Source organism: Lontra canadensis, unplaced genomic scaffold, assembly GCF_010015895.1.
Source record: "Lontra canadensis isolate GAN:19392208 unplaced genomic scaffold, GSC_riverotter_1.0 scaffold184, whole genome shotgun sequence".
Lineage (NCBI taxonomy): Eukaryota > Metazoa > Chordata > Mammalia > Carnivora > Mustelidae > Lontra > Lontra canadensis.
Window position 1 is genome coordinate 929,170 of NW_022631178.1, and position 14,173 is coordinate 943,342.

The 14,173-nt window shown below is 64.4% G+C and overlaps 1 protein-coding gene across 19 annotated transcripts in view; it reads right to left on the minus strand.

The window, feature by feature from the left end:
* Nucleotides 1–14,173, minus strand: part of TCF3 (transcription factor 3) — a 30,458-nt gene that overhangs the window by 7,478 nt on the left and 8,807 nt on the right. For 18 of the 19 annotated variants that reach the window (XM_032846943.1, XM_032846944.1, XM_032846947.1 and 15 more), the window contains 10 exons: nucleotides 7,086–7,159; nucleotides 6,799–6,877; nucleotides 4,733–4,800; nucleotides 3,522–3,651; nucleotides 2,825–2,874; nucleotides 1,674–1,776; nucleotides 1,436–1,599; nucleotides 1,225–1,357; nucleotides 742–800; nucleotides 555–633 (listed from right to left, as the gene is read on the minus strand). In XM_032846943.1, the coding sequence (XP_032702834.1) occupies nucleotides 555–633; nucleotides 742–800; nucleotides 1,225–1,357; nucleotides 1,436–1,599; nucleotides 1,674–1,776; nucleotides 2,825–2,874; nucleotides 3,522–3,651; nucleotides 4,733–4,800; nucleotides 6,799–6,877; nucleotides 7,086–7,159 (939 nt within the window). The remainder of the gene's footprint in view (nucleotides 1–554; nucleotides 634–741; nucleotides 801–1,224; nucleotides 1,358–1,435; nucleotides 1,600–1,673; nucleotides 1,777–2,824; nucleotides 2,875–3,521; nucleotides 3,652–4,732; nucleotides 4,801–6,798; nucleotides 6,878–7,085; nucleotides 7,160–14,173) is intronic. The other variant, XM_032846950.1, reaches the window with a different exon arrangement.

Here is a 14,173-nt window from a genome sequence, read left to right on the forward strand (position 1 = left end):
CCAGAACTCAATCCCCACGGGGAAGGCAGCCCAGTGGCACATATAGCAGGTGTCCCAGGGGTCAGCCTGCCATACCAGTGGTCCACCCCAGGGGCCCTGTGTGCACTCAGCAAGGCGAGGGTCCCTGAGAACTCCCACTGCAGAAATGAGGCGCTGCGGGCTTTCTAATAAAACCACGCAGCCTTCCAGGAAGCTGACCACAAGCTGACCCCCAGGAAGGTCCTCTTGGGGAGAGGATGACCGGCCCCCTTAGCAAAGCCAAAACCAGGGCACGCCACTGGTGCCTATCAGACACTGGGGGGACAAACGCCAACCTGTCCACGTTTAGTAGGAGTCCGGGAGGGAGTCTGGCCTGTTACTCTGGCTCTTGGACTCCCTGCCCTGTCCCTGACTGTACAACGTAGACTGGACTGAAGAACCCCCCTCCAGAAAGCCTTCCAGATGCCCGCGGGAACCAGAGCCCTGAGGCTGGGGGTGCACCCAGCTCTCCACACACTCAGGGCTGCAGGACCCTGATGCAGCCCCCATAGCTTCCCAGCAACCCCCCCACAGACCTGCGAGGCCCTGGGGGGAGCCCACGGGGGTCGAGGGGCTGGAGGAGAAGTTATTGCTTGAGTGATCCGGGGAGTAGATCTGCAACAGGGATGAGAAGAGAGACAGGGCCACCAAATGGGGTCAGGGGCCAGCCTCGGGCACTTGCCAGCCCAGCCACCCCTGGCCGCCCCATGTCCCACGCCTCACCGAGGCCAATGCCTTCCCCAGGGCATCCCCAGAGCTGCCAGCAGTAGTCCCGCGGGAGCCTGGGGGGTGAAGAGAGAGGAAGCCGAGCTCAGGGACAGTACCACCCCCGCCCCAGGCCCAGCTTGGATGCTGGTGCCCCAGCTGCCTAGCGTGGATGTCCTCACCCAGCACGGGGCAGCCCCATTCCAGCTGGGAATGGCCTGGAGTCCTGCCCCCTGCCACCACGGCGGCTCTAGGAACAGGCGGGCGGGCGGGCAGGACCCGAGTGAGCCATTTCCCCTGGAGAATCTGCTCCCCCAGACGGAAGAATGGGGACCCATTCTTCAAAGGCCCATTTCCAGACATTGGATGTGGCCCACAGGGCCTGATGCAGGGCAGGCCCAGGAGGGGAAGGACGGGAGTGATGAGGGCCCATCCCCCGCACCCAGCCAGGCTTCAAGCTTGGAGGGTCCCCATCCGGAAGAGGGGTAAAGGGGTCGGTACCCAGGAGACTGTCGGCCCCGCTGACGGGGGGCGTATGGCTGGAGACGCCGCCATAGGCGGCCGCGGGGGCTGAGGAGAAGCCGGACGCGGCCGGGAGCCCGCCGTTCACCTCCGTCCCGTGCAGCTGGTAGCCCTGTGGAGGGAACGGGGTCACGGGGGTCCGCTGAGGGTGCTGCCCGCACACCCACCCCTGTCCGTCCTGCAGACCTACCATGCGCTCGTGCTGGTGCAGGCTGCCGAAGCCCGCGCTGCCCCCGACAGAGCCGCCACTGCCTGGGGGGAGGGGCAGGGGTGACGAGGCCCCAGCCAGCACCGGCCCAAAGCCCGCCTGGCCGGAGGGGCTCCAGAGCTCGGCCGCGGGGTGCAGGCTGCCATCTGTGGAGGCGCACATGGTGAGAGGAGGCCAGGGGACCCGCAGCCCCAACCGTCTCAGGTGAGCCCCCACGCACCTGCCATGTAAAAGGGGGGGGGATAGGCGCTGCTGGGGGCCTTGGCAGGTGCATAGGCGGTGCTGTCCCTCCCGTAGTCCTCCCCTGAGCTGGACGGGTACACCTGCAGACGGGCAGGGGCGGTCAGCCAGGAGGGGCCCAACTGTGATGGCGACCCATCCCCAGCCTTGCCCTCCAGCTACCAGCCCCTCACTCTGTGTGCTCTACCCTTCCCCTGGCCAGCACTAGAGGTTCCGGGGAGATCCTTTCTCCTGCTCCTTCTCTACCCTCCGCCTCCCATCCCGCCCCTGCACCAAGTTCCAGCCTGTGCCTCCGAGGCCTCTGCAGACTGGACCCCCGACCAAGGACGCCGTCCCCCTCCTGCAACCAGCCAACTCCTCCCAACCCGTCCGAGCCCAGCTCTGATGCCCCCAGCCCTGCCTCTTCCCCGTTGCCCCGTTTTGAACCCCCCAGGGCCGCAGCCCTAACCCCAGGAGACATGGGGTGCAGAGGCCGGGCCTGGAGGATCAGCAGGCCCGCAAGGTGGCAAACGAGTTCCAGGAGCAGGAGCGGGGAGGTTGGGGGGCTCAGCTCTGGTGCTCCAGTGGCCTGGGCTGCGGGCTCAGACAGGGGAAGCAGGGGCTTGAGGACGCCAGGCAGAAGACCTTCAAAGAGCCCGACCCACACTTCCCGGCTGCAGGGTGCCCGCCCCGACCCTGAACTGGGGTCAGCCCACGGGGGGCGGCACGGGAGCCAGGCAGAGAGGGCGGCCGGGCCGGGGACACCAGCAAACAGCCTTTTCTCTCAGTGACTCCCATCGCTGGAGTGCGGGGTGGTGAGCCCCTCCTGGCCCAGCACCAGGTGCCAGGCAGCTGGGGTGGGGACCCCATGAACCAGACCCCCAGGGCGCCTCCAACCCACTCCCGCTCCCAGGAGCCCATCACACCGTTCCCAAGGTGCCTCGGCCCCAGAGAACATCGGGCCCTCTTGTAACAGGGATCTGAGCTAGACCCAAGGAAGAACTTCCCAGGGCCCTCGCTGCTGGCTGGATCAGAGCCACAGCGTCGGCAGAAGTCACACACAGCCTAGCGCCTCCCCCCACGGCCACGCTGCGCACCCCCTGCAGAGAGGGCCCCGAGCCTGGACCCTGGCTCTGTGGCCACTCAACTCACCGAGGATGGGAGACCCGGCGGCACCTTCCGGACCTTCTTGGGCTGCGAGTCTGTGCGGAGCAAGGAGTTGAGCCCACTAGACCTGCCGGGCACCCGCCCCACCCAGCCAGGGGCGCGGAGGGAAGGGGTGGGGGAGAAGAGACCCCCGAGCTCCCCCGCTAATGACACGACCGGAATGAGGTCGCAGACCCATGTGCACAGGTCTGAGGGCAGAGCTCGGGTGGGGGGTCTGCAGGGGGCCCCTCCCTGCGCTCCCACAGTCACGCCTCCCCGGTGTGGGTCCTGTGCTTGGCAGTTTCCCTCCTCGCTCGGCTCAGGGACCCCAAGTCTCCACCTGCTGGGCTTCCGCGGCCGCTTGGACAGCAACACGCGTGGCCCAGCGGAGGGGGACCGGGCAAGGCCTCGCCTCTCATTCTGGAACCCAGAGTCCTCCTCAAGGGCCACTGAGCATGTTTCTACATGTTTGTGTGTTGTGGAGAACGCTGCCGTTTAAGACCCCCCAGTGCAGCCGGAGGTGCTGGTGGGGGTTCCCAAGCGTGAGAAGGCCATGAGCCTCCAGCGGGCGAGACCGCGTCCAGAGCTAACAGCCCCCGCTGAGCCGGGCACAAGTCACGCAGGTTCCGGGCCACGGGACCCCGACCTGGTACTTCCGCGGGAGCCCGTCCCCCCGCACCTGTACCCCGCCCGCCCCACTCACCCAGTCCGCTCTCCGCGGCTCTGCGCCGAGCGTGGCTGGGGTAGGAGTAATACTGGACGCCGGCCTTGGGGCCTGAAGGGGACAGCGGCCCGGGGCTGCTGAGGGCCAGCTCGCTGGGTGGGAAGCCGGCCTGGGGGGCAAGACAGGGCGGTTGTCAGGGCAGTGGGGGGAGGGGGGAGCACTCGGCCCCGCCCCCATGCCATCCTGCCAGCGCACACACTAGTGTGCAGGCCCCGCTTGGACCCTCGGCAGGAGCTCCCTGCCTGCCCCGCTCGGACATTCTTCTGAGACACGACCGACCACAAGCCACACGGTTCTTCTGAATGAAGGCGGAGAAGCAAGACTGTTGCCACAAGCCCACAGCCCCACTCAAGGGGCTCAGCGTGCAAGGCCCGCGTCCAGGCGCTCCAGAAACCCGCTGGGCTCACGCTATGCTCAGCCTTTTTTTTTTTTTTTTTAAAAGTAAATAGTTTAACTTTGCATATCTTAGTTTGAAACAGGCCTCCTTTCCTCAAGGGCAGAAACAACTGGGGTCCGAGCCAAGGGCAGTCCCATGCCTCAGCCTTCCCGTCTGCAGAACGGGCACAGGTGCCGTGGACACAGACGGGGTGCCCTGGGCCTGGCTGGCGCTCAGCCGTCACAAGTGCCGTGCTCCTATGTGACACGGTGTGCAAATGGGTGGCACCCCCTGGCACGAGGCCTAGCTGCACCAAGGAGTTGCAGGCAGGGGGCCACGGTGGCTGGCTGCTGTCCACTTGCCCCCACAGCCTCCCAGCTGGACCAGCATGGGGAGACTTTCACCTGTGCTGGGCGCCCATGGGTTGGGCTGCCTGGGAGGGTGGGTGGGGGGGCACCTAGGACCAGCAGGGGCAGTAGGGGGCAGGGCCTCAGAGCTACCAGGCTGGCCTCCATGTCCCCGCCTGCCACTCAGGAGTGGGCACATGTCTCTCAGCCGCCCCCACACACACTGTGCATGGTGACCCCCAGCCTGGGCCCCAGGTCTAGGAGCGGTGGCACGGGGGCCATGGCCTCCCGAGCAACCCACCTGCCCTGTTCACAACCAGCTGGACGGCCTGGCCCAGGGAGCCTGCTTCGGACTGGACAACAATCCCAAAGGGAAAGGCAGTTGGGCAGATAAATGACCACAGCCCCCGCTCCGGGGTCAGCAGGATCAGCAGACCCGGTGCCCTGGCCTCCAACGCGGGCCTCACCTGACTCAAGCCGCCAACACCCGCGTCTCTCCCGAAGGTGGTATACGTACTCCTCTCGCTGCCCTTGCCTGGAGGAGGAAAGACTTGCTGGGGGCTGACCCCAGGGACAGCGTGTCCCAACAGGCTGCCCCGGCACCAGGCCCACGCCAGCATACAGTGGGCGCTCTATCAGTGTACAATACGAGTGAACTCCTCTGGGATGCTGGTCTCCCCGTCAGCCTGGGACACAAGCAGGAGTTGGGACAGACACTGCTCCAGGAGGACCTTCAGGAGACTCAGCAAACCACCAGGGTCCCCATATGTCCTGCGAGGTGGGACAGCAGCGACAGACACTGCCCTCCCCTTCCTCCACTCACAGTCGGGAGGCATCTGTCCCCAGGGGGCTGGGTTCCAGAGACAGGCTGGGGGTCCTGTGCACCTGTGAGGTTCAGACCCAGCCAGCGGCTAGCTCAACAAGCACGTGACAGCTCTGGGTGAGAAGGGGCCTGTGGGGACGGATCCTGCCCAGCAGCCCCAGTGTAGATGGGCACCTGGCTCTGGCCTCCCCTGAAGCAGAGTCCCTGGCTCAATCAGGGTCCAGCCGGGTGCTGGTGTCCCCGGAGGGGGGACTGTCAGCAGCCTCAGTGAGAGAGAGGCATTCAGATGCTGGGCCAACTGACCAGAATTACTGCCAAACTAGGGAAGAAAGTCTCTCAGTTTCTTTACCGAGAAGTTACAATTTTGGCTAAGCTCTTGGAGCGGGTGTTGTTGGGGGATGGGCGGGGGGGGGGGACAAAGCTCCACAGAAGGTGCCCCCAGTCCTGCCTCCCATGAGCCCTCGGGGCAGGCAATGCGGGGCACATGGAAGGACCACCAAGGCCTAGAGGCCAGAGGAGGGCTGCCCCGTCCAGAGAGTGACCAGCGGTGGCGGAGGGGGCGGGGAGGTTTTGGTGCTTCCTTCCTCCAAGGGTCAGCATGGGTAGCAAGGCTGGCCCGCCCCACAACAGGTCCAGGCTCCACCCAGGAAGGTGGCTTCCCCTCCCAGACTCTCAGCTCCCCTTGCAAGAATGGGGTATTGAGGTTCAGGCCCGATATACAGCAGAAACCACAGAGGGGCATCCTGAGACACAGGATGGAGCTGACAAAAAGAGGAAATGGAGGTTCCGTGAGGGAACCCCGTGTCACCCGTGAGCCCGGTGGGCACAGAGCAGGGACCGGAATCTGTGTGCTGGGCCCGCACAGCAGCAGGACCCCCCGGGGAGCCAGAGCAGGCTGGGGCCCACAGCGCGGCCCGGGGAGCTCTGCACCGTGCCCACCTCCCCACCAGCTCGCTGGGCAGGCCTGGGTGCCACATGGCAGGCCTGGGACCCAGCTGGGCTCTGGGCTCTGCTGACTAAGCCCGGCTGTGGGAAACTGCGCACATCAGGAAAAAGCGGGAGGAAGGAACAGGCAGAAGGAAGCAGACCCCCTGCAGGGGCATAGGCCACCCCAGGCCACACACGGGATGGGCCTTCACCCTGCTGGTCTGGGAAATGGGCACAAGTTCCCACCACACAGGCTGTCCCTGGCGCCATGCACGGCCCAGCTCCCACCGTGCACCCAGTCCCAGGGACCCTCACAACCACGCACTCACGCGCCCCCACAAGCCACGGTGCCCTGGCAGGTCCCTTCATGCCAGGCCTCACGTGCCCATCTGCAGGTTGGGGAGGCTGCGGGCCCCGGGAGCCAGGCAAGGCCTTACCACGTGCCACACGGAAAATGCTATGAGGGTCCCGGTCTCGCAGTCAGGACACTGAGGCTCCGGAAGGGACAGTCCTCACCTGGGTCCCGGTGGGAGGGACTCAAGCCCAGACTGCCCGAATCCTGACCTTCTCAGCCCCCCTCAGAAGCACCCAGCCCGGCTCGGACTGCCTCCCTGAGCTGCCAGGACTCCCGAGCCCGCTCTCCTGCGGGCAGCAGGCCACGGACGGCCACCCACGTCCTGTGCTCTGGGAGAGCCCGCCAAAGCGCAGGGGCCCTGAGCTCACACCCCACACCCTGAGGACCACAGGGGAGCATGGGGGCGCCGGGGCCGCGCAGACACTCACCTCCAAGCCCGGGACCCAGGAATGTGGATGAAGACAGGCTGCCGTGGGGCTCGCTGAAGTGCGTGCCATCCCCATAGGTCTGTGAAGGCAGAGGCCATGAGGGGGCTGGGGACACGGGCTCCAGAAGGCAGGCATGCCCGTGAGTGCCCAAGTCAGGGCCGGCACCTGCATCTCTGGGCCGAGGAGACCAGGCTGGCCTCTGCCTCCCCGGCGAACCTCAGTTTCCCATGTATTCCCCACCCCGGAGAAGGGAAACCCAGGTCTCGGGCCTCACAGAGGTTCCTTACCCGGCTGGGGTCAAAGGAGGAGTTGTTCTGGTCACCAGTGGCCCAGGAGCCCGAGCTGGGCCGGTCCTCCAGCCCTGCAGGCAACAGAAGAGAGTCAGGGCACCCTCACCCCCAGCCTGTTCCCAAGCCAGCTGTGGCTCCCAGCAGTTCAGGGAGAAGCCCGGGCCCTTTCTGACCCAGCCTGGCCCTCCCTCTGCCCCTATCTAAACTGCCAGGGGGCGCCCGGCGGGCTCCGCTGGGAAGCACGGAGCTCTCCATCTCAGGGCTGTAAGTTCGATTTCTACGTTGGGTATAGGCGTTCCTTAAAAATAGTTTTTTTCTCCCTTAAAGATCTTATTTGTTTAGGAGACACAGAGAAAGATGCAGAGGGAGACACAGAGGGTGATGCAGGCTTCTAGATGTGGCAATCGATCCTGGGGCCCTGGGATCATGACCTGAGCCGGAGGCAGACGTTCAACCAACAGAAACAGCCAGGTGCCCTAATAGTAAATCTTGAAAAACAAGACAAACAGCTTCCATTTGTGGGAAGCACCCCAGACACCCTGGCACTCAGTACACCTTCAGGCCTATAGTTCAAAAAGCAATTCTACTAGCTACATCTGCCAGCAAACTCCTACCCATCCATCAATGCCCCAGCCATGATGCCCATCCTGGGCCGAGCCCTCTCAGAGCCTCCTCCCCGCAGCATCTCGTTTCTCCCTCAGCCTAGCACTGACCATGAGGGACTGGGGGCGTCTGTACCAGGCTCAGTCCCTCGAGGGCACCATGAAATCTCGGGTCTCGGGAAGTGGGGGTCTCTCCCTTCCCATCCCTGACAACGCAGGACGCAGAGCCCCTCCTCTGTTGAAGTAACAACTCAGCTGCCACTACCTTCCAGGGCCAAGCTGGCAGCCCCTTTGGGGTTAAGGGGCCCCAGCGAGGAGAGGCCCATGGCGCAGCAGGAGTTAACTCACAGGGCAGAGGATCGGGTCTGGAGCTCTGGGTGGGGCAGGGTGGGACCCTTATCTCCCCCAGCAGTCCGGGACACCACCCAGGACTCCCCAGCCAGGAGGCACAGCGCCTTCCCAGGCCGGGCTCTACCCTGTCCACAAGAGGCAGCAAGACAAGACAGTGCGGCCTGACAAACACACGTGGGTCAGGTCCTGGGCTCCCGCCGGCCCCAGCACCAGCCCTCTGTCCCGTTTCTCTCCTCTGGAACAGGAGGGTGGACCGCCGCACTCTGCAGGCCCCAAGGCAGCCCGGGGCCGGGGTAGAGGGACCTGTCCCCAGCCCCTCGACCATGCCGTGACCCCACACAGCTAGACTCGGGGAAGGCGGCGGGAACCTTTGGGCCGGCCCACCCCCATCCCGCTCAACCTAATCAGAAACTTCTTCCGAACTTCATGCTGCCGCAATGCTTCTGTGTCAGTCATTATCCCCCCAAACTAGTGTTTAATGGCTGCCTGATTTGCATAATTATGCATATTAATCCCTGCACCTAATGAATATGCATATACCACATTTAGATTTTATTTTCTAATAAAAAATTTCCACCATGATTGCAGCAGGGGGCTGCTTAGTGGGGGTGGGAGGGTCGTGTGCACCCGGCGGGGGCTCCTGTGGTCCCAGAGTCCAGCAGGCATTTGCCACCAGGTTTGCAGAATCCACACCAGGGAGTGGAGTAGTAGCCCTTGAGGCAGGGGTGACCTTGAGCAATGTACCCCCAGCAAAAGCCTCCCTTTCCCTCTACACCTGCTTGCCTGCCACCTCTCTCCTTCTGGAGCGGCCCCCCACAATGTGCCCCTGGAGGGGCCAGGACCCTGCCACGGTGAGCAGGCAGGCCACATGCCAAGACCACAACAGACCACGTCTGAGGGCAACTCCAACTGGGTGCCCGCAGCCTACCCCTGTGTGAAGGGCACCTGGGAGCCCCAAGCTGCCGGCTTTCCTTTCTGGGGAAACCCTCACCGGCCCCCTCCCCTCGAGATGTCAAAACTAGGGACGGCCCCTCCCCCACCACCCCACTCACCGTTATTAACCCCCCCACCAGTTAATCGTACGTTTTAATAACCATTATGAATATTCATAACATCCCTTGTTCGTGTTCTAATTAAAACGTACTAATAGAACCAAACACAGCCGTCGGAATGCGATCTTTTCACGCCTTTCTTCTCCAGAGGGCGTGTTTCTGGGGGCAGTGGAGGCTGTTTGGGGTGGGAGCCGCCGGGGCCGGGCCAGGGCTGAGGGCACTCTGCGAAGGCCCACACACGGCAGGGCCCAAGGGCTTGGCGGGGGCGGGGGGAAGGAGCCGTGCACCTGCCCCTGGCAGCTAGGGCGATGGAGGACCAGGCCCAGGCCGCAGGGTGAGCTGCCCGCCCTCCACGAGGCCCGGGCCCCTCCCCCGCAGGCCTTACCCTGAGACAAGGGGGCTCAGAGGGGCCCCCACACAGATACTGGTGGCCCGTCCTCTGCCAGCAACTGCAGCCCAGATACCATGGCAGCCCCCCCAAAGCCCCCTGACAATCCCTGTGCCTCCCGCTTTCCTAGGGGGTTACTGCCATGCGACCGCGCCCGCTTGTTCCCTAAACAAGGGCAGACGAGCAGCTGGCCCCTTGTGGAGCAGCTCGGCCAACGCCAGTAGGAAGGAAGATTCCTGAAGCTGGCAACACCGTAAGCAGCAGCCCCAACTAGGGACCAGGGACCAGGGCTGGGCTTACACTGTGGGGCAGGCAAAGCCCAGGTGGTCATGAGCCCAGCTCTGGGAGTGCACCTTCCCCCAGATGCCCAGCTGGACCCCCAGAGCGGCTGCCCTCCTTCCTCCCTGCCGCCGGTCAGAGCCGCCCTTCCCTGCCTCCCCCCACGCCTTCCCCGCGTCGACCTGCAGCAGCGTCCCCCACCAAGTGGGGTTTCCTCCCACACTCCAGACCCAGGAACTTGAGGAAGCTCCCTGCCACCCGCCTGCCACAAACCGTGGCTCCGCCCCCCAGCAGCCCCCGTGGCACCGACCACCCTTCACCCCGCAGCTCATCCCTGACCAGCCCCAACCGCAGAGTGGAACCCCCCGTGCACCCCGAGCTCTGCCCCGTCAGACCCCACACCCGCAGACTCCTCGCCCTCCTCGGGGGCTGTCGCCTTCCCGTCCCCTCCCAGCCCAGGGTCCTCTGGGTCTTCTTGGCATGGCCCACGCAGGGCCGGCCCCCCAGAAACAGCCTTGGCAACATCCGGGCCTCCCTCCCTCGCTGGACCTGCCCCACGGGCCCGTCTCCACGAGGGCTTCCGCGGGGCCACGCTGCCTGCCGGCCCGTCCCCACCTGGCGCAGCTGCTCGTCATCGACGTGGCCAGTGTGCGTGGCGGCGGGAAGGACCTTCCGCTCCTGTGTGACTTTCAATAACGTAAATTCAGGTGACCGTCTGCGGCCCGTGGTGGCTGTGCCGGACAGCGTGGGCCAGAAGCGAACCACTGAAAAGGAGCCACTGCCGCAGCTGCCGAGATGCCGTCGGCACCCGGTCGGAGGGCGTGGGAGGGCGGCCACTGCGCAGCTGCTCACGGAACTCCTTCCTCCTCGCGGTTCACCGGGCAGCCCCGGAACCCCACGCAGCCCAGCACTCTCTGGCTCTTCCCGCTCACCATCAGCCGCCCCCAAACGGCGGGCGTGCGTCAGGGAGCCCCGCTGGGGGCGTCACGAAAGGTCTGGTGGAGGGTCACGATCTCTGCGAGGGTGGACATGGAGGCAGCCCTTCCTCCGCGGGGCTCTCCTCCTGGGACTTCAGGATTAACTATTTTTTTTTAAAGACTTATTTGAGGAAGGGCGGGGCTGAGAGAGAGACTCTGGAGCAGACGCCGTGCTGAGCGTGGATCCCGATGTGGGGCTCGAGCCCACGACCCCGAGATCAGGATCTGAGCCAAAACCAGAGTCAGACGCTCATCTGGCAGAGGCTCCCAGGCGCCCCGGGTGTCGACGCTGACATTCCTGTACCATTTCAAAACCTGCGGGGGCACACCAGGCCGTGCCCTGAACCCCGGCTCACTCAGCCCACCCAGCCCACATCCCCGCTCCTCTGCTTTATCCTTTGCCTTCTGCTCACGCACAACAACGCTTCCCTGTCTGGCCGGCACAGCTTCAGAGTTTAGTAAGTTCTCCAGACCTGGCTGCGACCAGAACAGTGAAAAGGGTCAGAAGCAGGTTAGAGGGGCGCCTGGGTGGCTCAGTGGGTTAAAGCCTCTGCCTTCGGCTCAGGTCATGGTCCCACGGTCCTGGGACCGAGCCCCGCATCGGGTTCTCTGCTCAGCGGGGAGCCTGCTTCCCCCCCCTCTCTCTGCCTACTTGTGATCTCTGTCAAATAAATAAAATCTAAAAAACAAACAAACAAACAAATAAAAAAAACGTTAGAGAACATCGCCGACAGCACGAGAAGAGGCAGGTGCCAGGCAGGCCCAGGACCCCGGGCACATCCGCCCGAGCGTGGGGGCAGGAAAGCAGGGGCCCCTGTGCGACCCGAGCGCAAGTGGACTGGAGACGGAAGAGGAAGTGAGTAGAGGCCACGCCCCACCCCTCTAACAGTAGGAGGACCCCCAACCTGGGGTTTCCCGGGTGGCAGAGCCAGCCCCACGTAAGGCGGGTCCCACACACACGTGGTAATTCACAGAGGAACGGGGCCACAGGGCTACGCTGCGGAGGGCGCCCTCCCTCCCCCTTCCTGCGAACTTCAGGAAGATGCCCGACCAGTTTCAGGCTCAAGGGTGCCCGTGTGGAAGCCGAGTGTGGGGAGGGGAGGACCTGTCCCCAACATGAGCCCAGAAGCCAACCTGGGGCTTCCAGGCAAGAACGGACAGAAGACAGAGACACGCCAAATGTGGACGGGGGGCCCGGATTTGGGGTGTATCTTGCAAACAGACCACCCAAGGCGGCAGCCACCAGGCACCCTTAAGGGAGTCTGGGAGCAGAAGAGACTTGAGAGAAAGAGTGAGAAAGCAGAAAATGCGAGCCGAGTGGCAGCCCCACCAACACGCAGGAGACTCGGACGGGCAGCAACGGAGGCAGCGGCGTGCAGAGCGGCCACGTGGCAAGGGCGTCCACCACGCAGCTGGGGACAGTCGGGGCTCCCAGAGGATGGGCAGCCAAGACCTGGTCTAACCCCACAGCCTGCGCAGCTGACGGCCCGTGTCCGAGCCCGTGGACAACCTGAGAAAAAGGAACGAGAACGCGAAGAAGGGAACGAGAGACGCACACACGTCCTGACATCAAGGATGGCTGGGGGCAGGGGCCCTCGGGCCAGTGAGCCGCAGCGGCCGCCCTGCTGTTCCACAGACGAAGCAGCGGCGGGAGCGGGGAGAGGCCAGGTCACCTGCTCGGGGCCCCCCCGCCCCGGTAACCACTGTGCCCAGACTCTCGCCGAGAAACGTTCCCCACGAGGGCGATCTGTCAGGTGGGGAAGCGGCTCATTGCTCTGCTTTCCTGCAGGAAAGGGACGTCTGATTTCCCCTGGGGGCTGGGAAGGCCACATCGGGAGGTTCACACGCGTTACTTAAGACCCCGAGAGAACCCCCAGCAAGGCTGCGGACCAGCACGGACCCCCCACCCAAACCTGCTCGGGAAAACGTGTGGCCCACGCGAGGCGGCGAGGAAGCGTACAGACGGCCATGGCCGGGCACCTCGGGAGGCCACGTGTACACGGCACGCGATGTGAGCAAGGAGTCAGATGTCCACGTCCAGGGCCCAGTCGGGGCGGGGGGAAGGGCTTCACGGAGGACAGGCCGGACGGAGACAGCCCCGCTGACCTGAGCTCTGGGAGTCTTGAAACCCAGCACCCCACCCCCGGCACACACAAGCCCTGGGGGGTGCGCAGGGAGCACCTCGGGGCCGCGGCTCTGCACTCTTGACCTCAACACGAGATGGACAGACGCTGGCCCCTCCTGGAATCAGGGCTCTCTGAAGGAACGGGACTCAGCGAGAACGTTCTTTAAAAAGAAGTATCAAGTATCTCTGAAAAACGGACGGCCACGTGACCACGGTCACGGCCCCCAAGAACACAACGGGACAGAAACACGGGCCCCGCAACACCAGGCCCCAAGCGGAGGTCCACAAGCACAGCAGCCCCGCGGCCCAGGGTCAAACAAAACCACCCGCCACAAGCTGGAAAGAAGTCGGGGAGAGAGGAGCAGCTGGGCGGATGCGCACCGGTGACGGACGCCTGCTCCGCTGTTCCCGGGAACGACGGTGAGTGAGAGAGAGATCGAGGTGGCGGAGCCTCGGACAGAGAACAGAGAGGGAAAGCCGCCAGACGTAGAACCGGAGCGTGGGCTCTGCCTCCCGACAAACAGGGACAGGGGACTCTGGAAGCCGCAAAGTCCCCACTGGCCACGTCACCGTGTGTCCCGACCGAGAATTTTCTCCGCAGACCACGCCAGAGTTGAAAGGAGGCGCGGACAAAATCATGACAGGCATCACTGCGGGGAGAAAGGGGCTCGAACACGAACAGGGAGGCGGGCCGGGTCCCCCATGCCAGAGACCATTCCCCAGAGCCGGGTCCAGAGTGTGCAGAGGTTGCCCACAGAAGCCCCTGGCCACGCGACTCGGGAACCACGGGCACAGGGCTGGGCCGGAGTGGGCCGGTCCTGGGGACAGTGCCAGGATGCGGCGGCGAAGGAAAGCTGAGACCACGCTTGTGGTGGACGCCACGTGGGACCCGAGGGAAGGGCCCTGGGTGTGATACACGCACACCTACGGCAGGAGGGACCTCCAGGTGACCACGCGCGTCAGGCCTAGTCCTGCTGACGGTTCTCCCAAGCCCAGGAGCACACACCTGCGGTTCTAGAAACCCCGGCCACTGCGGAAAGGCACACAGCGTCTGCATGGGACATGGGAGGTGAGGGGCCCAAGGACGGCTGGACAGGTCAGCGGGAAAACCAAGCCAAGGGACGAACACGAACAGGGAACGGATGTCAGGAGGCCAGCAGGACGGAGAGGGCCCCGGACCACGGCACCCTCACTGGAGGCTATGGGACAGAACGGAAAGGGACCGTAGAAAAGCCAAGGGCCTCGTACCTCAGTTTCCATAGTTTCTCCTCGAAACCCCACGGCTCAAGACAAAGAACCTGAACCAACGGG